General features: G+C 47.1%; 1 protein-coding gene across 2 annotated transcripts in view; it reads left to right on the top strand.

The window, feature by feature from the left end:
* BDKRB1 (bradykinin receptor B1) overlaps positions 1 to 20,682 on the top strand; it is a 28,243-nt gene extending 7,561 nt beyond the window's left edge. The window contains exons 2-3 of one of the 2 annotated variants that reach the window (XM_023205581.2): positions 11,885 to 12,025; positions 19,597 to 20,679. In XM_023205581.2, coding sequence (XP_023061349.2) covers positions 19,605 to 20,663 — 1,059 coding nt within the window. In that variant the 5' untranslated portion in view covers positions 11,885 to 12,025; positions 19,597 to 19,604 and the 3' untranslated portion in view covers positions 20,664 to 20,679. Of the gene's footprint in view, positions 1 to 11,884; positions 12,026 to 19,596 lie in introns of both variants that reach the window. The other variant, XM_023205580.2, reaches the window with a different exon arrangement.
* Positions 20,683 to 25,341: the final 4,659 nt, after the last annotated feature.

The raw sequence follows: 25,341 nt of genomic DNA, 5'->3' as shown, positions 1-25,341 counted from the left end.
AAGTTCCCACCAGGTGCATGTGAGACCCTCATGAGGCTCTAGAATCATAGGCGCAGCAGCGATTCAATCATTTATTCCTGCAGTATAGACTTACTGAGTGCCTACCACTTGACTTTCCCTTCAAATCAGGAGTATCCTCTACAATATCCTGATGAAAGCCACTTGTTTCATACTCCCAATGATGGGGAACTCATTAGCCATTCCACTTTGGGATCCCTTCATTATTCATGTATTCATTCCTTCACTCATTTATTAAACAAAACTTGTCTAGTCTGTCTCCATAAATGCCCCTCGTCCATCCACGCATCCATCCATCCATGCCAGAAACGTGAGGCTCATCATTCAATGTACTCCCTCCTTCATGCCTTCCATCTAGTGGGTCAGCACCTCTTTTATTTATTTATTTTTCTAACTTTTATTTTGAGTTCAGGGGTACAAGCGCAGGTTTGTTACATAGGTAAACTTGGGTCACGGGGGTTTGTTGTACAGATTATTTCATCACCCAAGCATTAAGCCTAATACCCATTAGTTATTTTTCCTGCTCCTCTCTCTCTTCCCAACCTCCAGTGTCTGTTGTTCCCTCCTTTGTGTTCATGTGTTCCCATCATGTAGCTCCCACTTGTAAATGAGAACATGTGGTATTTGGTTTACTGTTCCTGGGTTAGTTCGCTAAGGATAATGGGCTCCAGCTCCATCCATATTCCCGCAGAGGACATGATCTCATTCCTTTTTATGGCTGCATAGTATTCCATGGTTGTACATGTACTGCATTTTCTTTATCCAGTCTACAATTGATGGGCATTTAGGTTGATTCCAAGCCTTTGCCATTGTGAACAGTGCTGCAATGAATATTCATGTGCATGTGTATTTATGGTAGAATGATTTATATTCCTTTGGGTATATACCCAGTAATGGAATCAGCACCTCTTTTAGTGCTGTCACTAGTCACTAAGTGTTTCCTAAATCTATGTTTCTTTCTATGTCCAACCATCATCTGTCATGGGTGCCTCCAATCCTAACCTCTACCATCTCCCAATTCTTATTCTCCACTCTGTAGCCAACGTGGTCTTTTTAAGGATGTAAATACATTCATGGGGAGGCTATAAACATAGAGAACTGTGTTCAGTAGCCAAGACTTTGGGATTAGGTAGACCTGGATTCCACTTGTGGTTCAGCCTTGGGCTCTTATTTGATGTGTAGTCTTGGGTACCTCAGTTATCCTTTCTGAGTCAACATTTCCTCGTCTGTAAAATAGGGATAATAATGGTATCTACCTCATAAAATTGTTAATAGGATTAATGTATGAAAGCATCTAGCACAGTGCCTGGTACATAGTTGGCACCAAACATGTACTAGCTTTGATGATGATGATGATGATGATGATGATGATGATGATGATGATGTTGGCAGTGAGTGCGATGGGAGCATCCTCCAAGGGAAACCCTTCTGTAGTGTCCTACCCCTCTTGCAATAAGGTTCTACAGCTGTAACATGGCTTGCAAGACCCTTCATGATCTGGCCCCTGTCTTGTCTCTATGTCTCCCTCTCTCTGCTACAGGCTCATTCTCTACTGACCCTGCCATTTGGACGCAAGAACCTAGAGATATCCCAGAAGATATTTCATTCTGCCTCCTGTGCCCATTCTTCCCACCCAGGCTGCACCCCCTCACTAAGTGCCCTGAGGTTGGAGGAAGTTGTCCACAAGTGCCTAAGGGAGCTCACTCATCCAGGGAGTTTTGTTCACAGATGCCTGCATTACTCAAGGGAGTCTGCAATCCAGGGGAAACCACATGCCTGGAAACCTGAGCAGGGCTCTTAGCAGGCAAAAACAAAACAAAACAAAAACAAAAACAAAACGGGCTGGGAGAGCCTCACCAGCCAGGCAACAGAAGCAGCCCCTCAACTCCTGACCCTCCCTGGCTCCAGCAAGCTGGCGCAATGGGAAGAAGCCCAGGTGGGCTTACAGAACCAAGCAAGGGGCCTAGCTCCTGAGTCTTCCTTGGCCAGAGAGGGTGAGAACAGGATGCAGAGCTGCAAACTGGACACCAGATGACCTCATGGAATTCACGCTAGTGCTGGAGCCTCCTGAGTACAGCCTTCATGACTCAGAGTGGGGCATCTCCATTTTGTAGACCCCAGCCATGTGCTGCATTACCTCCTTGTTACCCAATTCCTGACCCTTACATAGCTCTGATCCTTCACCAAGGATGCGGGTTGGGAGCAGGGATGAGCAACTGAGGTCATGGTTTGGCAATAGCAATGGCTGAAAGTTTAATCGTTTGTTGGTGAGAGTTTTATTCTGGTTTTAGTTTTTTATTTTATTTTGTTTTGTTGGCTGAGGCAAAACAGTCCTAGGTCGAAGGGACCCCATCACAATATTTCATGCTCACAACCACTCTGAGAGTCTGCATGATCACTGGTTCATGGTATGAAAACTGAGGCCCAGAGAGGGAAGTAACTTGCCAAGGCCACGCAGTTCTTAAGGGGGGTGCTCTGGAAGCTCTCTCTGTTCTTGGGGTGTTCATGCCTTGACAAACGGAGGATGCAAATTCTGTCACAGGAAAAGTCCTCGAAGTGCCTTCTTGCATGAGGAGCTTATGAGCCAGGGCCTGGGCTATTTCTGCCACAATAAAAGCTTTGCATCTCATAAGCCTTGTCCATACTTGCTTCCTGCAGATCTCCTTCCCAGAGGCTGATGGATGTAACTCACATGCCATACAGTTCACCCACTTCAGCTTTTACTTAACAACTGATTCATGCAACCATCACTACTATCTAATTCCAGAACACTTTCATCATCCCCCAAAGAAATCGCATATTCATTAGCAGTCACATCCCATTCTTCCTTCCTCATGGCTTTGGGCAACCACTAATCTTTCTGTCTCTAGATTTACCTGTTCGAAAGAAGCCAGGCACATGTTGTAGGATGCTGTCTCTGTAGAGCCTACAACACGTGCCTTTTGTGTCTGGCTCCTTTTACCTGCTTACACTGAGCTAGAATGTTTAATTGTTGGGGGAGAACTTTGGAGACCAGGCCATGGGTTCCCTACCATGCCACTTGTGTCATCTCAGCAAGTCACTTTACTCATCTTCCCTCCCACCACCTTTGGTCTTAGTTTGCTCATCTGTCAAATGGAGAGATAATAAGTCATGACTCTAACAGGCTTCTGGCATGTAGACCAGTGGTCTCCAAGGACTGCCTTATGTGATGTTGATGCTGTCCTCTATAGTTTATGAAGGCCCCAGCACCAATCCAATGGTACAGGGGCTTGGAGGCAGGTTCCTGGTTCACATCTCACCTCTGCCGCTTCCCAGCTGTGGGAATTTGAACAAGGTCAGTGAATTTCTCTGAGTGTCTTTTTTCTCATCTATTAAATGAAGATCCAAGTATTGTGAAGATTCAGTCTGATAAAGATGTTGTGATGAGTTGAGGAGTATCCCTCCACCCCAACTCATGTCCACATGGAACTTCAAATATGACCTTATTTGGGAATAGGGTCTTTGTAGAAGTAGTTAAATTAAGATGAGGTTACACAGGTTGAGCATTCCTAATCCAAACATCTGAAATCACAAATGCCCCCAAATCCATAACTTTTTGAGCACTGACATGATGCTCAAAGGACATGTGATTGGAACATTTTAGATTTTGGATATCTGGATTAAGGATGGTCAGCTGGTATGTATTCTGCAAATATTCCAAAATTCAAAAACATTCAAAATCCAAAACACAAAAACTTCTGGTCCCAAGCATTTCTGGATAAGGGATACCCAACCTGTACTGGACTAAGGTGACCCCTAAATCCAATAACTGGTGTCCTTATAAGAAAAGGAGAAAAACACACAGAGACACAGAGAGAAGGCCGTAAGAAGATAGAGGCAGAGACCGGAGCAATGCTTCCACAAGCCAAGAAATGTGAAGGATTGCCCAGAATCACCAGGAGTGAGGAAGAAGCAAGGAGTGGCTTCTCCTTCAGAGCCTTCCAGGAAGGAACCAACTCTGCCAGCACCTTGATTTTGAGCTTCTTGGCCTCCAGAACTGTGAGAGGACGAACGTTCGTTGTTTAGGCCACTTAGATTTTGATACTTTGTATGGCAGCCTGAGCAAATGGATTCAGGTGTTTTAGTCTTTTTGAGCACATGCTCACCATCAAGTTTCCCTTTAAGGTACCTGCAGGCGCCTTCTCTCAACAATGAGAGAGCACACTGGATGTTTTTATCGGATCCTTTTAGGGTTAGAGATACTTGTTAGCACCAATTTCCTAAGAAATAATAGGAAATGCAATCTTACTGAACCGTAGAGAATTTTTTTCAAATGGAAGATCCTGAGGCCTTTCCCATGTTGCGGGCCGGCCCGAGCCCCCAGAGCGTGAATCATGGGTCCGAGGTGCTGAGTGTAAACGCCCATCCCTGCGAACCTGGGACCTGTGATCCGCTGATTGTTTCTTCCTTCCCCAGAACCAAAAGGCAGACCAATTCAAGGAGTCTCAGACCAGGATTTAAATAAATAAATAAATAGCCTCATGGCCCAGTTCCCAGCTGCCAGACAGCCCAGCCACCAACCCCACCCAGGTGGGAGGCTATCTGTAGACAACCCTGAAAGATGGCCAAAGACAGGGTTCTGAGACTCTCTGGATGCCTCCCTTCATGCTGAGTCACTTTTTGTGGTCCACTCAGCCGGCGAGCAATGAGTGTCTGTTTCATCTCCTCAGTTCCGGCCAAAACAGAGCACAGCGTGCGTGGGCCCTCCTCATAATGACACTACCATTGTCTTGTGCAACAGTAGAATGATAAAATCAGGAACACTTACTGTGGGGTGCCTACCAAAGGGCAGTTGCATCACCACATTATCCCATGTGATTCCCAAACTCTGCAATGTGCTCCTTTTTACAGACCGAGGCTCTGGAAGGTGGAATTGAAAATGGTCCAGATTCACCTTCTCAGCAGTGATGGAGCCAGGGTGTCAACCCTGCTGAGGCAGCTCCACACCGTACACTTGCCTGCCCAGATTTCCAAATCAGACCTTAAGGACCAGGGACTTGCTTTTGCAATGAGATTTGCTCAATGTCTCCCTGACCTCCCTAAGTACAGTAGTCCCCTCCCTTATCCATGGTTTCAACTACCTGTGGCCAATACAGGTCTGAAAATATTAAATGGAAAATTCCAGAAATAAGCAATTAATACATTTTAAATTATGCACCATTCTGAGTAGTGTGATGAAACCTCGCCCCATCCTGCTTTGTTCCACCTGGGACATGAGTCACCCCTTTGTCCAATGTACCTATGCTGCATAAGTTACCCACCATTACTGTATAGCAAAAAGCATAGTGTTATAAGGTTTGGTACCATCTGTAGTTTCAGGCATCCACTGGGGGTCTTGGAATGTTTTCCCCATGCCTAAGGGGAAACTGCTGTACAGAGCCTCATGCCTTTCTGTTTTGAAGACTACTGGATCCTGTTCTGTTTCTTCATAGAACTCACAATCACAATCCTGTACAGGTTTCTCTGTTAGTCTGTCTCTATGCCAAGTCTGTAGCCCCGATGAGGGCTGGGACCGTCAAGAATGATCCCAAGTCTTCAAGAAAAGTTATGGTTATCTTCAGCATTTCAGTTCCCCTATACTCAGAGTTCTGCAGCTTACAGAAGAAATTTCAGTTTCCCTGGACCCAGAGTTTTGCATCTCCATCATAGGGACCAACACGATTTATATGAAAGATAAATGTTTGCAGCATCAACTTTATAATCCAATTCCATCTCTTTAAAACATCATAAAGGAAATACTGGTTTCTAAGGAAAACATCTTATTCCATGCCCCCATTCTTTGCTGTACACGTGGGTTAATTAGGCATCTAGGCTGACTGAAAAATGATGTAAGAGATTTTCCATATGGCACTTGCTGCCAGATTAAGAGAGAAAGATCATAAAACTGAGAAAAGATGGATCAACATGTACATATTCATCTTATCCTTGGAACATCTATACAGCACGATACTGACATTTCCCACACAGTTATTTGATCCTAACAACAACTCTCAGAAGCAGGTAGGACCAGAGCATTCCAGGACCGCCACCCCGGCTCTCTTCTGGAAGCCCTGCAGGTGGGCTCCACCTGCTGTGAGCATTTATTTTTAGAATAGATAGTGTAGTTAGAGCTATAAAACTCCAAGTACAGGGAAATGGAAATTGCTTCTGTGAGCTACAAAACTTTCTGCACCTGCTCTCTCAAAGCACCCTTACTCTGGGCTGAAACTATCACTCAGTTCTCTTCCCTGAACCAAACCAAGAGCTGCACAGGGCCTGCTGGAGGGTAGGGGATATGGGATATTCATGGATAGAATGAGTAATTGGGATGTGGAGCTTGAACCCAGGCCTTCTGACTCCAAGTTCCAAGTGAGCCTCCCACAAAGGCTTATGAACACGTGTGTGTTACAATACACATGCTGGTCCCCCCACCTGCGATGGTTTTCTCAGCTTGCTTGCCTTCCAAACTCCTATTCAGCCCTGAAAACCCAGTTTAAATAATCCTCTGTCACGAATTCTTCCCCAACTCTGCATAATAGTCGAGGTTCTCTAGAGAAACACAACCAACAGAAAATAGATAAACATAGATAGATTTGTTATAAGGAATTGGTTTATGCGATTATGGAGGCTGAGAAATCCCACCATCTGCTATCTGCAAGCTGGAGACCCAAGAGGACCAGTGATGTAGTTCCAGTGGTAATGTGAAGGCCGGAGACCCAGGACGGCCAGTGAGAAGGTGGGAGAAGACAGATGACCCAGCTTGAAAACAGCCAAGCAGACAGAACCAATTGTCCCTTGCTGCTCCTTTTGGTTGTATCCAGGCCTCCGACAGGTTGGATGCCACCCACCATGTTGGGGAAGACAATCGGCCTTACTCAGTCTACCAATTCAAACATTAATCATTCGAATTAACCTGTGAAGGTTAAACTCACTCACAGACACCCCCAGAAACCATGTTTAACCAAACGTCTGGGGACCCCATGGCCCAGTCAGCACGACACATAAATTACCTATCCCACTCCACCTCGAGCAGAACTCACTTTTTTCTTTTTTTTTTTTTTGAGACGGAGTCTTGCTCTGTCGCCCGGGCTAGAGTGCAGTGGCCGGATCTCAGCTCACTGCAAGCTCCACCTCCCGGGTTTACGCCACTCTCCTGCCTCAGCCTCCAGAGTAGCTGGGACTACAGGCGCCCGCCACCTCGCCCGGCTAGTTTTTTTGTATTTTTAGTAGAGACGGGGTTTCACCGTGTTAGCCAGGATGGTCTCGATCTCCTGACCTCCTGATCCGCCCGTCTCGGCCTCCCAAAGTGCTGGGATTACAGGCTTGAGCCACCGCGCCCGGCCTAGAACTCACTTTTTTCAAACCTCACACTCGGACACAGCCTCAGAACTTCATTGCCACTCTGCTTTCTACATGTTGTCACTGGATGTCAGCTTGTCCTTGTCCTCAGCCATGCTTTCTACAACATATTGTCACTGGATGTCAGCTTGTCCTTGTCCTCAGCCATCCCAAGAGTTCCTTAAGTGGGCAGGGAGTGGGCTGTGTTCATTTCTGCACCCCCCATGCCCACACAGGGCCTGGTCCTCACAAGGGGTTTGGGACATGTATGTTGACATAAGACAAGCTATTGCTATTATATATTTATTTATAATACATATGGTTATGAATATACTCAGCAAATATTTAAGCATCTGCTACATATCAGCCCTGTTGTAGGAGTTGGGAAGATGAACCTAATCAAAAGAGACAAATCCCTTGCCTGGTGGAGCAGGTGGCGATAGGGCTGTAAAGAGCAGTGTAGCAGGCCAAGAGGAGGAGAGGTTATTTCAGGAAAGGGCTCTCTGACAAGGGAGGGATTGGTGAGGACCAGAAGGACCTGGGGGAGCAAGCGTGGGGCTCTCAATGGCAAGGTGCTCCATGCAGGGGAACGGACCGTGCAAAGGCCCTGAGGTGGGAGAGAAGGTGGCACATCCAAAACAGAGGAAAGGTTGGGCGTAGTGGGGAGTGCCCGTAATCCCAGCATTTTGGAAGGCCGAGAAGGGAGGATGGATTGGGACCCCAGGAATTTGAGACCAGCCTAGGCGACATAGTGAGACCTTGTGTCAAATAAAAAAAAACACACAGCTCCAGAAAGCCAGGGCAGCCAGGCACCATGAGACCGGGGGTCTGGGAAGCAGCTGGGTCTGCGCATGTGCTCTGGGAGATACTGGGTCTGCGCATGCGCTCTGGGAGCCAGCGGGGTCTGCTCATGTGCTCTGGGAGACAGCTGGGTCTGCGCATGTGCAGCCTTGCCCATGTCAGGTCTGTGTGTTTTCCTGGGCCTGAGACAGCAACAGAGGAGTCTGAGAAGAGACGTGACATGGCCTAGCTTCGGCTTTAGGAGGCAGAGAAATGCAGTTGATCGTCCTGGTACAAGCCCCTTCTGAGTGCGTGTGCACTCCTGGGATTCTCGAGGCTCCCTAAGGAGTAAGGTCTGGTGATTCCCTGCTCTGCCCGGGCGAGAAGGCCTTCATCTTCCAATGCAGGGCCACACAAGGGCAGGGAGTCTCATATGGATTTTTTTTTTTAACTTTCCTGGCCCATGGAACCCCTGGCCCAGTGGAGCTTTATCTGCTAAGTGGGCACCTTCCCACCCCAGAGCCAGCACCCAGGACCCTTCACTTCAGGGCTGGCTGCCAGGCCAAGGCAGCACCTGAAGCTGCCTGAATGCCCAGGACATGCTCATGTCCACACTGTCATCCTATAGATCTCCAAGTGTTTGTGCTTTGCTAAATGTACATTTGTGATTTTCTGCTTACCACCCCCCTTACACTTTGATCCCCTCTGTTCACCCCATCCATTCCCTGCTTCCTATGTGCCGGACACACATGCTTTTCTAGGGTGGCATTTGCCTGGCACCCGGTGGGTGCTCCATACATGTTTGTAGAATAAAGGGGAAAGACACTATGCTCACAGAAGAGCAGAGGATTACACCAGGACTTAAGTGATGGATGAGCACTGAACAGAGCAAGGAGGGTGAGGTCATTTTCAGCAAATGCTCACAAGCAGGATGCATTCGGAGCCCATGAGTCACTCACTCAGCGTGGAGGGTGGCTCTGGATGTTACAGCAAGATTATGGGAGAACTTGTGAATTCCAAGGGGTTGGGTCATTGTCCCGTGACATGACAAAATGCAGGTGTTTCCAGAATATTAATCCAGCAGAAGGATAGACTGAAGGAAAGGAATCGGAAAGCCAGGATATTGGTTTACAGCCCTTTGTTGCAGACTTGTATGTACGTTGCATGAGTTTCTAAACCCTGCGATGGGAAGAAAGGTGTGACGACCAACAGCCTTGGGATCAGGGGTGAAAGGACACGAGCCGGACCACAGTGAGGGTGCTGCATTTCATCCTGGCGAGAATTCTGCCCAGCTGTGGCTTTCTGTCCTACATCTACAATTGGGAGAACACTGGAGACATCAGATGTCCTAAGGAGTAAGAATGAACCCTGGAGAGGCTTAGCATCTGGGTGCTATTTGTAGAGGTGTGCTGGGTGACATGTACCAGAATCTTTCATTTTGAAGAACCTGCTGGATATGACTAGAAAAGTAAAGGAGAAAAAAACTCCAGGACTGATCGACTAGAGAACTGGAAAGGGGTCCTTGATGTCACAGTGGGCACTGGGACTGCATGTCCCCAGGGGCCTCAAACTCCAGAGCTCACCTTCCTTTGAATACACATCCAGTATGGTCCAAGCCGATGCATACTACAGGGAGTCCAGCCTGCCTGAAGTGCCTCCTCACTGGTATTAAGGACACCCCAGGGAAGGTTGGCCTGTCCTCTATTTCCAGAGGCAGCCCTTTATCCTCTGTGGCCACCTCTTCACCCAAGTACCCAGGGGACTTCATCAAGCACAGTGCACATCAGACTGTAAGGTTTAACCAAACCTTATGGAGGCTGTGGGAATTACAAACAACTGAATTCAGAAAAGGGAAGCGTCAGCCGGGCACAGTGGCTCACACCTGTAATCCCAGCACTTTGGGAGGCTGAGGCGGGCAGATCACCTGAGGTTGGAAGTTCAAGATCAGCCTGACCAACATGGAGAAGCCCGTCTCTACTAAAAATACAAAATTAACTGGGTGTGGTGGTGCGAGCCTATGATCCCAGCTAGTCAGGAGGCTGAGGCAGGAGAATCGCTTGAACCCAGGAGGCAGAGGTTGCAGTGAGCTGAGATCACCCCATTGCACTCCAGCCTGGGCATCAAGAGTGAAACTCTGTCTCAAAAAAAAAGAAAAGGCAAGCGAAGCCTCAGCACAGGATCCTCAGTGCCTTCCCACTTCTTAGCCCCCCCACTGTCTTCTGCCACGCTGTAGGGACCTGCTTTTCTTTCACAGATTTGGGGTCCCCTCCCCTACCCTCAGCCCCACTCCCTTAGCTCCGGAGACAGTAGGAGACCCTCTGCTCCCCTGAGCCCAGGCCTGTCTCACGTTTCCCATGGAGATGAGCAACAAGGGGAAACATGGGTCTTCTTAAAGAACTTTCCATTCCCCACCACCACCTTGGCAAGGCGGCCAGATGCATCTCCGAATCGGACCAGCTCTCTTCACGGCCCGTCTTCCAGTGAGAGGCAAAGCAGAGATCAGACCTGCATGTGCTCTTCATGGCAGAGCTGGCCCTATGTGTGCTCCTGGGTGAATAAACAGGGAGACGTCTCCTAAGAATAAATGCTTCTCAGAAACAGTATAGTCTAAACTCATATTGAAGGGAGCATAAGCCAGCCACGGGCTAGAGAGACCCCCACCTATGTTACTAAGTAACAGGAAAGGCTAAGATTTGGAGCCTTCCTCTGGTTCAGATCTATCCCCAGAATGATGTTGACAATGTTTTTGTATTACAAATCCCACCCAGGAGGTCTCTCTCCTGATAGGAAGGAACCATCTTCTAAGGCAAATTCCAGCTTCTTCCCTGAAATGTACATCCACTACCGAGCCTCAGAATGCTATTTGTTCTGCCTACTTCGACAATTTTAAGGTCTTCAGCAACAGGAGAAAATAGCGGGAAAACTTGAAGTGCAGTTGGCTCCCACTGAGATGTCACTAGCAGAGAAAGGGAACACAAGGAAAAGTCAAGATTCTGAAGACAGAGGTAACACCTTCTGCTCCAAACATTTAGAGAGTCACCTTCCCAGAAGTCAGACTCGAAGCCCTGAATTCTGGCATGAATGAGTTCTCCTACATGTAGGGGGTGGCCTGGGAAGACCTTAATTTTTAAGACGGCAGGTAAGGGGCTTTCAGTTGGAGAATCTTGCCACCTGATTCTCAAAGAAAGCCAAAAATATCTTACTGTCTGAAACATGAGGTCTTGAGTAGTTCAACTCGACCCATGCCGACATAATTTCAGAGCTGCCAAGGAGGATTAGGAAAAAGTGTATCTGGTCTTACTCAACTCTGAACATTGCATGAGTCAAACTTTTTCCTAGCTCTCTGTGTAATGGGTCCACTCTGACCAATTCTTGGCATTGTATCTTTCATGACCAAAATTCAAAAGAGGCCATTCGATGTGGCTCCCACAAAAGCAGCTGCAGAGCCCCAGACATTCAGAAGCCAACAATGAAGGGGTCAAAAGCCGTCCCTCAATGTTCACTGACACTTTGCGAGCCTTAGGGCAAGTTGGCAATGCCAAAACGTGTTTTTAGGGCATAGTTGCCAATGTACAGGTCTTGGGCAGGATTGCAGGCCTCTGCAGATGGTACCAAAGTAAAAGAGGAGATGGTAACTGAATAATCTGTCATCATCCCCAAAGTGCAAAGTGAAATGAGAGTGGATTTTTCCTTCCAAATCCACTTGGAGTGAGTCCTGAAAGACTCACTTTTGTGGCAATCCCCACAGTGACGTCATTGGAGAGGAGGTTATATAATTGAAAGCAACCACATTTCCACAGAGCTTCCCAGAAGAGAAAACACCTCCCAAGGCAGCTCTCACTATCAGAAAACCCAACTAAAGTTGTGAACGCCTTTCTTTTCTGCCTGAGTAAGTAAATGACCACCTTTTTTCTCTTTTATGAGAGTACAATATAAGGGGAAATCTGTGTCTCTTAGAAAAACAAAAAACTTCCTTTCACACCTACCTATTGGCAAAATGTTCCGCTTCTGTGAGGGTACTTTTTAAAAATAACTCTAAATCAATTTAAGAGACTTTTATTTCATGTCGAGTTTGGGTCTTAATTGCTTTTCCAGAACAGGAGGAGGAGGGAAAGGTTTTAGAACTGTTGGGAAGGTTCCAGTAACTCCTTATATCAAAATCAAGTGAAACATGTCAGGACTGAATGCAGCCACCAGAGCTTGCATGGACTCTGACCAGTTACAGCCTGCAAATTCTGAATCATAAAAATTAAATTAGTCTCTCTGGGATGGCTTACAAGATTTCATAAGACCAATAACTGGTTGGGTTATTCGTGGCTTGAAAGTAGCATCTTATTATGTGACCGTGCTGACGGTCTTTAACATCTGTGGCTGGATTTCCAACACCTTTATCATCACCATGCTGTTGAAATTGGAGTTAATTTGAAGAATTAACTAATTTGTTGAAAAAAGTCATACTCTCTCATAGCCAAGGTTAAAATGTGCAGAATCCAGAAAATACCACACAGAAAGTACAGAATCTCCCTCTCTCATAGACTTGCCCAATGCCCCTTCTGAGTTCTTCAAATAGGGTCACATATTACTAACAATATCCATAGATATTGTTTATTGAACACCTACTATGTTCCAGGCAAATATCAGAGCTAAAGCTAAACCTGGCAAAGGAAGATTTCTCCTCTCTGGCCAACTTTATAAACACAGACAGCAGCAGGTGAGGACAATCCTTTTAAAAATAAGCCCCACGTGAGCAGACACATGCTGTGGCTGCAGTGGCTCCAGCCACCTCCCAGTCCTGGGAATGGGGGCAGTGTCCACTGACTTAATCAGATTCGAGCTAAAGTCCCTGCATAGCTGGTCGTCTCTGGCTTCCTGGGCAAGGTGCAGCCTCACCCCCTGTGCGGGTTTCCTAAGGCTGCTGTAATTAATTATCACAAAGTTAATGGCTTAAAACGATGAAAGTTATTGTCTTACAGTTCTGGAGATCAGAAGTTCAAACTCAGTCTCGCTGAGCTAAAGTCAAGATATTGGCTTGGCTTTGTTCTCCACCCTCATGATTCAATTATCTCCCACCAAGTCCCTCACACAACACACGATAATTATGGGAGCTACAACTCAAGATGAGATTTGAGTGGGGACACGGCCAAACCATATCAGTGCTCAGCACCCTCCTGTCTCTTCTCAAACTCTCAATGCCCCAGCCCCTCCACCATAGGTGAGGATCTCACCTCCTTTCGCCCTGAGAATTCCCAACCTATCACAGGGGAATTTCACCGATTCCCACTGGCCAACCTCTGTCACCATAGACCTCAGCTTCCTGGCCATGATCAGAGATAGCTAGGAGAAGGGTGGCCAGGCCATGTGTTGTGCACACTGCCAGGGCACTCCAATAGTCAAAAATTATTTCCCCAAAAAATCAGTATTTGTAGGTAGAGAGAGAGAGGAAAGAAGGAAGGAAGGAAAAACAGAAAGGAGGAAAGAAGGAAGGAAGGAAGGAAGGAAGGAAGGAAGGAAGGAAGGAAGGAAGGAAGGAAGGAAGGGAGGGAGGAAAAAATCCAACAAAATTGTTATATTATATTGATGGTGTTATAAAGTCGTTCTAGATAAAAACTATTTTCAAAAAAGTATTTAAATACATATACATGCACCTATGAATATTAAAGCAAAATAAAACATTATTATGTTAATTAACTGAACATTTAAAAATAAGATAAGCGGGAGGCGGAGATGGGCTGATCACGAGGTCAGGAGATAGAGACTATCTTGGCTAACATGGTGAAACCCCATCTCTACTAAAAATACAAAAATTTAGCCAGGCGTGGTGGTGGGCACTGTAGTCCCAGCTACTCAGGAGGCTGAGGGAGGAGAATGGTGCCAGCCCAGGAGGCGGAGCTTGCAGTGAGCCGAGATCGCACCACTGCACTCCAGTCTGAGTGACAGAGCCAGACTCTGTCTCAAAAAATAAATAAATAAGATAAGCAAAATAATTTTTCTTGTTGCATATTCACATGCTACGGTTTCTTGTACCTGACTGATACCATGTCTTTGGCATTTTTCCCAATAATGTATTTTCTTCAATATGGTCTTGTTATTTTTAATTTTTCCATATAATTGCCTGAAATCTTTTTTCCACAAATTTTACAATTAACAAATTTAAATTAGTACCTTCAATTGACTCTTCTCTTGAACCAGAATATATTGAGAAAATGTTCCCTCTGCAGGTTCTGAGTGATAAGCTCTCAGCAAATTCTGCCAGGCAGACACTGTTCTCAAGTCCAATTCTTTGCCTATGGAATTGCATAAATATTTTAGCCCAGATATTTTCACAGGTGCTGTCTTTGTGCCTTAGTTTGGAGCACAGTGGCACTATCTCGGCTCACCACAACCTCTGCTTCCCCGGCTCAAGCATTTCTTCTGCCTCAGCCTCCTGAGTAGCTGGGATTATAGGCGCCCGCCACCATGCCTGGCTAATTTTCTAATTTTTAGTAGAGATGAAGTTTCACCATGTTGGCCAGGTTGGTCTTGAACTCCTGACCTCAGGTGATCAACCCGCCTTGGCCTCCCAAAGTGCTGGGATTACAGGCATGAGCCACAGCGCCCAGCCCACAAGTATTTTTTTTTTTTTTTACCAGATTAAACCTTTCAAATAAGTTGTACCTACTTATAAGTTTTGAATGTTTTGTCAAATTCAGATACTGCAAGTCACTGGTTTTCTCAATTTCATCTCATTTCCTTACAGAACATGAATTTATCCAATTAAAAAGATTCTTCCCACAAACTGAAATATTCCAGAGCTCATTTTAGAATTTCAAAATTAACTCTTGTACAGCATTTGATTTTGATCATTTTCTGATACATTTTATAATTTTTCTGCATACCAGCTTTGTTTTCAATACTTATAATTCACTAAAAGCTTTGAAAGCTGATGTTTTGGTGCTCTATTTATTGAATAACTTGACTAAATATTTCCAACTGATTTGGAACAAAATTCAACAAAAATTTAGAGATCTGTTTCAACACACTATTTAATAATGTTTTAGGGCACTGAGATTCAATGTCCTCCAAAATTGATTGATAATGGGAAAATAAAAAAGAAAACACATGTGAAAGTCGAGTTTTTAAAAAAATTCATGAACAACTTTATCACATCAAGTTTGTAGTTCAGTAAATCTGTGCACATGTTTTAACATTTTATAAATTTTGTCACGTACATCTATTTCTATTTATAGAATATTGACATTTATTTACATGCAGTAACAAGTTGTGTATGCACCATGACCTGTTCCAGTCACAGTTCTGTTTCATTAGTGTCTTAATTTAGTAGGAATATTGTTGTTACCATGACACTGGACTCCACCAAAATTTGTGTTTTATCCTCACAAAAATGCAATGACTTTATTTCCAATGTGGAAAATGTAAACAACTTAAAATAGCATTCACAAAAAGTCAGTTGTTTCACTTTGCCAGAATGAATGTTGCAAAGCCCTGCTTTGCTTCCATGAGCTGAATGAAAGAATGAATTGTGATTGGAATTGACAGGCTTTTCTGTCTGAAGAGTCTGAGGATACTGGTGTTGAGCGGGCACCATTTTGCTTTCTATGACGTTCTTCTTATGGAGCCAATGCACAGTCAGCCATCACTTCCACTGTTGCACATGCACAAGAAAAGCTGGAATTAAATGTCAGCTGAGTTAACTTAAAGAATAGTCGTTTGATCTAAGGGAAAAGTCATGCCTCTCAGAATGATCTTATATCAGCATCTTTTGCAACTACATGGATGAGAACCATGTCTTAGGGTGCAATGTTCTTTTGTTTTTTTGTGTTTTTCTGAGACAGAGTCTCACTCTGTCACCCAGGCTGGAGTGCACTGGCACGATCTCAGTTCACTGCAACCTCTGCCTCTTACATTCAAGCAATTCTCTGCCTCAGCCTCCCGAGTAGCTGGGATTACAGGCGCCTGCCACCACACCCAGCTAATTTTTATATTTTTAGTAGAGACAGCGTTTTACCATCTTGGCCAGGCTGGTCTTGAACTCCTGACTTCTTGACCCACCTGCCTTGGCCTCCTAAAGTGCTGGGATTACAGGCATGAGCCGCCGTGCCTGGCCTGGTGCAATGTTCTTAAAATTACTAATTTCTAAAGTAGCAGCTCTGTGTCAGGTTTTCTTGCAATCAGTGAAATTGCTACAGACCCCATAGTGATGCAGATGTCAACAAATATTCTATGCAAGCTATCTGCTCATCAGCAACTTCCTTGAGCAACAGAAGTGCAGTACTTAAATTTCCATTAAACATTTGTTTTTTAGCTCATCACTCCAAAAAGGTTTATTGCAAATTCTTTAAGTATTGCCAAATGATAAAATAAACATAGTTTTGGATTTATGCCCTGCAAAAAATGACCAAACTATTGTAACAAGAGCCTCCAGCCTCCTCCATATTATACTCTGAGTGGGGACTGCTCAGCTTCCATGTGCCATGTATATTTCACAACCACCAAATCGTAATTTCCCTTGTCTCCTGTTGATCTGTCAACTGGCAGCTCTGCAGCTTCTGCTCTTTTATCTACTCTCTCCCTTGGTGATTTCATCCAGCCGTGTGACTTTAAATGCCGTTCCTGTGGTTACAACTCCCAGTTATGTCTCATCATCCCAGATCTTGTCCCTGAATACCACACTTGTCTATCTAATTGCCTACCGGATGTCCCCATGTGATGTCCAATTTACATCTCAACCTTAACAATTCCAAAGTTGAACTCCTGATCTTCCCCACCCCCCACAAAAAAACTGCTTCATCTTCATTCTGTCACCTTCATTTCAGCTGATGACAACTTCATACCTCCAGGTGTTCAGTGCAAAAACCTTGGCATTATCCGATTTCTCCTTTCTCCCACCCAGATCCCACTGAAAATCATGGTGTTACTACCTTCAAAACACCTCTAGGGTTTGATCACTTCTCACCACCTGCACTGCTACTCTTTCCAGCTGTCACTGACCAGCATGTTTATTTAGTGTGTGTATTGTTTATCAACTCCTTCCTCCCGCTGGGCTTATACGCACACTAAGAGCAGGGGTTTTTGCCTGCTGTATTCAATGCTTTGTCCTAAATACCTAGAACAGTGCCTGGCACATAGTACATTCTCAGTAAATACTTGTTCAGCAAATAAATGACTGGAGGAACCAGTGAATTATACCCCTGTGTGAATAACTCCATGTGAGTGACATGACAGACTGTCACAGCTAGAAAAGCCTCTTGAGGACATCGTGTCTTCCTTTGATGAGGAAAGTCAGGCTCAGAGACATGAACTGACTCTCCCGAGGTTACACAGCCAAGTATGCTCTTCCAGGATTAATTCTCTGCTACACAATAGCTTTTGTTGGTATCTGTGAAGCTTTGCAGAGTTGAAGCAATCTCAGGCATCACCCATAATAACAATCATGATGGTGACAGCTAACATTTGCCACATGCTTACAATAAGTCAGGAATCCTGCTAAGCACTGGGTGTATATTAACCTATCCAAGTTGTGGAAGAACGTTTAGACTCTGAAGATTGTCTGGAGCCTCATAAATCCCACAGTGTAGGCAGCTGCTCACTCTGCGGATAGTGTTCTGTGGGTCCCTTGGCTGTGGCCGGTTTTGTGGGCAGGAGGCCACAAAGCCATGAGCACAGGATGGGATCAACCCCTTGTGGAACCACAGAGGGCTGGGAGACACAGTCTTCCCTATGGACAGAGACAGAGCTTTCTATCCCTCTCCTGGTGAAACTCAGCGTGGGAGCATGGGAGGCAGGTCGGCTGCGTGGCTGTGAACGTGAGCTACGGGGGGCATGGAGACCAAAGTTCATAGCGTACACTGTGCCCACCAGCTCTAGCTCCCCCAGCAAGCGTAGAAGGCCAGTCAGCTGCATGGCTGTGAGCACGGCCTCTGGGGCCCATGCAGACTAAGGTTCCTAGCGTAGCACTGTAAACACCACCTAGGTCTTCTCCGACAAGCTGGTTAACTTCTCTCAGCCTGGCTTTGTCCTTCACCGAGCAGGGACAGGTGCAGCAGAAGAGAGCAGAAAGAAGCACAGGCTGTCAATCAGGTTCTCAAATCAGACTGCCTGGGTTTGAATCCAGGCTCTACTGACCAGCTGTGTGACCTCAGACAGGTGACTGCAGGTCTCAGCACTCAATTTTCTAATTGGCCAAGTGGAGATGACACTGGCCCCTACCTTGAATGACTGCTAGGAATGTTAAATGAGAAAATACCTAAATGTGAAACACTTAGAATGGCACCTGGAACACAGAGACCATTAATACCATCTAACAAATGTAGCTGTTATCCTTATTTATTACTCATGCTTTCCTTTTTGTTTTATCTTTTTTTCTCTCTCTCTTTCTTTTCTTTTCTTTTTTTTTTTTTTTTTTTTTTTTTTTTTGTTGTTGTGGTGGTTGTTGTTGAGACAGGGTCTCAGTCTGTCAGCCCAGGCTAAAGTGCGGTGGCACAATCATGGCTGGCTGCAGCCTCGACCTTCCAGGCTCAAACGATCCTCCCACCTCAGCCTCTTGAGTTGCTGGGACCACAGGTGTGCACCACCATGCCCAGCTAATTTTTGTATTTTTTTGTAAAGACAGGATTTCACCATGTTGCTCAGGCTGGCCTTGAACTCTTGGGTTCATCTGATCCACCTGCCTTGGCCTCCCAAAGTACTGAGATTACAGGTGTGAATCACCACACCCAGCCAGCACTCATGTTTTTCAGTCTCAACCTCCTAGCACTGCCCCCATCCCTTCCGCCACACTGGCCCCAGCCACAACAGGTCAGCTTCCTTTGCTGTTCCCGGGCTTCCCTCAGTTCTGTTTCAACCCATGACCTCTGCCTCCATGTCTGCAGCCGCATGAGGCTGGGGCTACTCTGTCCTGCATATCTCCAGTGCCTGGCAAGGGGCTGGTGTGAGGTAGATGCTCATTAAATGCCATTAAAACCCTAATAGTAATAATAATAATAATAATAGTACAGTTGTTACTAAGACTAATCACTACCTTCCAAAGTCTTTCCTCTATGCCAGGCACGGAGCTAAGCACCGTGTAGATCCTAACAACAGCCCTCCCATGATCCCACAAGAGAGACACGATTCTCTCCAATGTTTAAAAAGGAAAGTGAAAGTCCATGGGTCTAAGTAGCTCACACTGAGTGATTGTACCAGGATTTGGACTCAGGCACCATCCCTTAAACCAGAGGTCAGCAAACTTTTCCTCTGCAGGAACCGATGGTAAATATCTTCAGCTTTGCAAGCCAGACAGTCTCCATGACGAGCACTCGACTCACCCTTGTAGCATGAACGCAGCCGTAGATAATGTGTCCATGAATGGGTGTGGTTCTGTGCCAATAAAACTTTATTGTCCAAAAAGAGGTGACGGGCTGGTTTGGCTCATAGGCTGTAGTCTGCCACTTCCTGTTTTATTCTACCTGCTGTTCATTTCAGGCCACTGCATGGCATCCTGGCCCCCTCTAGAGCTGCAGTCCTCCAACCAGAGCCAGCTGTTCCCTCAAAATGCTACAGCCTGTGACAATGCTCCGGAAGCCTGGGACCTGCTGCACAGAATGCTGCCGACATTTATCATCTCCATCTGTTCCTTCGGCCTCCTAGGGAACCTTTTCGTCCTGTTGGTCTTCCTCCTGCCCAGGCGACGACTGAACGTGGCAGAAATCTACCTGGCCAACCTGGCGGCCTCTGATCTGGTGTTTGTCTTGGGTTTGCCTTTCTGGGCAGAGAACATTTGGAACCAGTTTAACTGGCCTTTCGGAGCCCTCCTCTGCCGTGTCATCAACGGGGTCATCAAGGCCAATTTGTTCATCAGCATCTTCCTGGTGGTGGCCATCAGCCAGGACCGCTACTGCATGCTGGTGCACCCTATGGCCAGCCGGAGGCGGCAGCGGCGGAGGCAGGCCCGGGTCACCTGTGTGCTCATCTGGGTTGTGGGGGGCCTCTTGAGCATCCCCACATTCCTGCTGCGATCCATCCAAGCCGTCCCAGATCTGAACATCACCGCCTGCATCCTGCTCCTCCCCCATGAGGCCTGGCACTTTGCAAGGATTGTGGAGTTAAATATTCTGGCTTTCCTCCTACCACTGGCTGCGATCGTCTTCTTCAACTACCATATCTTGGCCTCCCTGCGAGGGCGGGAGGAGGTCAGCAGGACAAGGTGCGGGGGCCGCAAGGATAGCAAGACCACAGCACTGATCCTCACGCTTGTGGTGGCCTTCCTGGTCTGCTGGGCCCCTTACCACTTCTTTGCCTTCCTGGAATTCTTATTCCAGGTGCAAGTAGTCCGAGGCTGCTTTTGGGAGGACTTCATTGACCTGGGCCTGCAATTGGCCAACTTCTTTGCCTTCACCAACAGCTCCCTGAATCCAGTCATTTATGTCTTTGTGGGCCGGCTCTTCAGGACTAAGGTCTGGGAACTTTATAAACAATGCACCCCTAAAAGTCTTGCTCCAATATCTTCATCCCACAGGAAAGAAATCTTCCAACTTTTCTGGCGGAATTAAAACAGCATTGAACCAAGAAGCCTGACTTTCTTATCAATTCTTTGTGACATAATAAATGCTATTGTGGTAGGCAAAATAATTACTCCCATCGGTTGGGGGGTACTTAATCCCTGGACTTTATGAACGTTACTTTATATGATAAAGGGGACTTTACAGCTGTTACCAAATTAAGGGTCTTGAGATGGGGAGATGATCCTGAATTATCCAGGTGGGCCTTATAGAATCACAAGGGTCCTTATAGGAGGGAGGCAGGAGGCTCAGAGTCAGGAGATGTGACTCTGGAAGCAGAGGCCATAGGAATTCATGGCGGCCACTGTGAGCCAAGGATTGCAGGCACTCTCTAGAGGCTGTAAAGGGCAAGGAAATGGCTTCCCCCGGGAGCCTCCAGAAGGAATGGGTCCTGCCAACTCCCTGTCTTCAGCCCAGGGAAACAGATTTAGGATTTTGGGCCTCCAGAACTGTTAGAGAATACATTTGTGTTTTGTTGTTTTGTTTTGTTTTGCTTTGCTTTGCTTTGCTTTGCTTTTTTGAGATGGGGTCTCGCTCTGTTGCCCAGACTGGAGTGCACTGGCACAATCGCGGCTCACTGCAGCCTCAATTTCCCAGACTCGGAATCCTCCCACCTCAGCCTCCTGTAGCTGAGACTACAGGTGTGCACCACCATGCCTGGCTAACTTTTCTATTTTTTGTAGAGATGGGGTCTTCCTGAGTTGTCCAGGCTGGTCTCAAACCCAAGGGCTCAAGTGACCCTCCACTTTGGTCTCCCAAAATGCAAGGATTATAGGCGTGGCCACTGCGCCTGGTCCCATTTGTGTTTTAAGCCACCAAGTTTCTGGTAATTTGTCATAGCAGCAGCAGGAAACAGATAACAAGTATTGGGTAATGGCCTCTCTTATTACACTTCCATTTGTCTTTTCAAAGCTTTCTAGGCTAACTGCCAAGAATACAGGGATGGTACAGCTAGAAGTTCTATCTCCAAGGAACTTACATACATCTACATATTATCATATAAAAAATGAAATGAGAAATTGCATGAGCACACCATGGATCCAGCATCTTTCTCCTTCAGAGAGAAAGGGGATGGGTTCCCTCTCAGGTTAGCAGAGAAGATGCTGTGAAGGGAGTCAACCGTGAGCCTGGTTTCCACAAAGGGTGCAATCTGGATACGTGGAGACAGGGAGGAAGGGCTGGCGGAGGCGGGAAAGGGGGAGCTGCTCACAAAAGAATGCTTGTGCATGCTCTTGTTGAATGTGTAAGGCATTGGTGCGGGTCTTGCTACAAGAGACCCAAAGGTGACCTAACAGTGTCTCTACCCTCCAGGGACTCACAGCAACCAGGACAATAATTAAGAGATTGTCATAGAGCAGGGTGCCCGCCTTCATCAGGGTGAGGGGTGCCGTGAGAACCAGAGCAGGGCTCCAGTCTGGGTGGCTGGGAGGAATGGTTATAGAGGGGTTCCTGGAAGAAGAGACACATAAACTGAATCCCAAAAAATGAGAAGATGACCAAGCAAAATGGGGGAAAGGAGTGTTCCAGACAGAAGGAACAAAGTAGGCCCAGAGGCAGGTGGGGTTACAGGTTAGGAGGGAGAGGCTGAAGGATGGCAGAGGACGAAGGGGTTCACGAAGGGAATTGGGGCTGGAGGAGAATGGACAGGCTGGGTCCACAATGGTCAGCTGGCAAAGATAGTTCACCCAGGAAGCATGGTGGGCTCCAGGGGGCTTTGAGGGCCCCCTTGAAGCTGGAAAGCATGGCTGTGTTGTGTGAATTTACTCTCATAATGCTCGACAGACCCAGGAAAGGATTGCTCTGGAGGAGGGTTTAGCCAGACAGACAGCCATACGTCACGGGAGTTGGGGATCCTGGTCAGACTCTGGGGAATAATGGAGAAGGAAGAAACGAGCACAGGGAGAGAAAGAAGTGAAGTGATATCAGTGTGTTAAAGGACAGGTGTAATGAGAGAACCTGGGTGACAGAGCAAGAAAGAGAAGAAGGGCTGGGCACGATCTTCCGTACCCTGTGAAGGGAGTCAGTCGTGAGCCTGATTTCCACAAAGGGTGCAATCTGTAATCCCAGCACTTTGGGACGCTGAGACAGGTGGATGGCTGGAGCCCAGGAGTTCGAGACCAGCCTAGGCAACATAGCAAGACCCCATCTCGACAAAAAATACAAAAATTATCCCGGCGTGGTAGTGTGCACCTGTAGTCCCAGCTACTTGGGAGGCTGAGGCAAGAGGATCATCTGAGCCCAGGAGGTCAAGGCTACATGCAGTGAGCCAAGATTGTGCCACTGCATTCCAGCCTGGCTGACAGAGTGAGACCCTGTCTCATTAAAAGAGAGAGAGGAAGTCATAGCCACAGAGCAGGAATGTTTGAACAGAACATTCCAGAGGCAGAGCCATCCCAGGAGATGACAAGGACCAAATATATCCCTGACACCAGGTGGCTGAAATAGAGGGAAGAAGAAGGAGGTTGGAGACAACATAGTCAGCGAATGGAGAGGTCAGGTGGTGGGTAGGCCCTCCACTGGGCCCCTGCAGGCAGGCGGAACACAGAGAGTCTGTGGGCCAAGAGGCCATTCCAAGGTCAGTTTCCATGGAGTCAGGGAGCGGGTGTAGTGACTGGACTCCAAGACACTTGGGGGAATGGGGAGAATGGCAGTCCCCACAGCTGCACGGGAAGGGCTGGTCCTCACAGAACAGCAGCAAAGACTCATTCATTCCAGGAATGGAAAGAATGCCATGTTCTTGTAACCTGGAGACAGGGTGTGAGAGGCTGGCAGCGGCTGGGCCACCAGGACCTCATCAATGATAACCCTGTGATCAGTGCTCCAGCCCCTGCAGGTTTTCTGGAGAGTAGAGTGTGGTCAGAAGGCCTGGAGCTGAGCCAACAGGCAACATCCAGCCTGCACATGTGTTTAATTTGGACCACATGGCATTTTTTAGAACTCCAAGCTCCCAGGCTCTTGAGTTGGTTGCCAGTACTGAAACTCCCCACAAGGAGCCAGCTTTCCAGTTTCTCTTGAATGTTTGGAAGATCCAGCAACACTGATTCAATGTCATTCATTCAGCAGATATTTATTAAGCATCTACTTTGTCAGACACTGTTGTGGACACTGAGAATATGGCAGTGAACAAAAGAGAGGAACATCCCAGGGCTCCTTGGAGTTGACCTTCCGGGGTCCCCCCAGGGCTCCAATTCTTTGGTGCTGCGTAGCAGAAGCCCCGTGAACAGGGCGCCCTCCCATCAGATTCACACACAAGGCAGCTATGGGAGGTTGGGTTTGCAGCTCCTGATCCGGACCAGCTCTTCTTGTGCAGTCTAGGAAACAGAGCAGTAAGACCTGCCCAAGTACACCCAGTAGGACTCACAGCAACCACACACAGCAATAGGCTCAGTCATCTCATTTAGTCACCTGACTCCCTTGTGAGGTCTGTTTCAGGACGTCCACTTTCTAGGTGAGGAAGAGGAGGCTAAGGAAGGCAGTGCTTGCTCAGACTGCAGAGGCTGGATTCACCCAACTCATCTGACTCCAACACCAATGTGATTTCCAATCCCCCAGGCAGGAATTCACTGGGCAAAGGCTCTGTGGCAAAGTGGCAAAAATAGGCAGGAACAGGCAGGAACAGAGAGTGGGAAAGGGAAAATAATACCTGATCCCTCTTCTACTCCGAGTGAACTGACCCACGTATGCCCTCCTTTCTTGTTTCTCAGCCTGCCGGAAGCTGGCGGCTTATCAAAATCCTTTCTAGGGCTTGCAAAAACCAATCCCACACTCGAGAAGAATGTGCTGGCCGGTGAAATCAGACAGCATTGCTCACAGGATCTAATTCAACGGTAGGCTGCAGCCACATTCTGAGAAGTCAGACCCCTGATTTATGAGATGCTCATAAGTAACGTTTACTGAAGCCCAGCAAATGGCCCCACAGCGGGAGAGAAACTGGCAAACCCATACCGTAGAATTCTGTTGCCCTTCTGTGGTGAAGGCCAGTTATTCATTTGCAGAGGGAGAAATTTCTGCCTTGACTAAAAGGATCGATGCTGTGGGAAAAGGTAATACATCTGAGTTCCCACGGATCTGGTCGACAGGTTCACCTGGCGTGTTCCACATGGGGCCAGGCCCAGGCCATACCTGTGGTGCTAACACCTGGGGTGGAGGGAGGAATTAGAAAATAGTCTTCCAGCATCCCCAGCTCCGGCACCCATGTGGGCTTCCACTCTCCCCCTGAGAAGGGCCAAGTAGAGAGAGAGGAGGAGCTTCCACTCCAATCTGCTCCCAGCTTTGGGTCTGTCCTGGGCTCCAGAACCGCGTGATCAGATGCCATATGTGGCCTTCACTGCTCCCTGCAGTGGGAAAGTAAGAAACCTGCCCCCACCCTACCCCGTCATCACCCCAATCCATCATGGGGAGTGGGCGGCGCTAAGGCCCTCCAAATAATCCATCATGGGGAGTGGGCGGCGCTAAGGCCCTCCAAATAATTCATCATGGGGAGTGGAAGGCGCTAAGGCCCTCCAAATAATTCATCATGGGGAGTGGGCGGCGCTAAGGCCCTCCAAATCCCTGCCTTGGGGAAACTCCCTGATGTCGCAATGGCCGCAAGCAGGCTCTTGTTCTCCAGAGATGAGTCACAAGTTTGACGAGGAGCAGGTCGGAAGCAGCCCTGGGAAGTGTTCCTCCC

The sequence above is a fragment of the Piliocolobus tephrosceles genome, chromosome 6 (assembly GCF_002776525.5).
Source record: "Piliocolobus tephrosceles isolate RC106 chromosome 6, ASM277652v3, whole genome shotgun sequence".
In the NCBI taxonomy this organism is placed as follows: domain Eukaryota; kingdom Metazoa; phylum Chordata; class Mammalia; order Primates; family Cercopithecidae; genus Piliocolobus; species Piliocolobus tephrosceles.
This window is presented reverse-complemented; position numbering and strand designations above follow the sequence as displayed.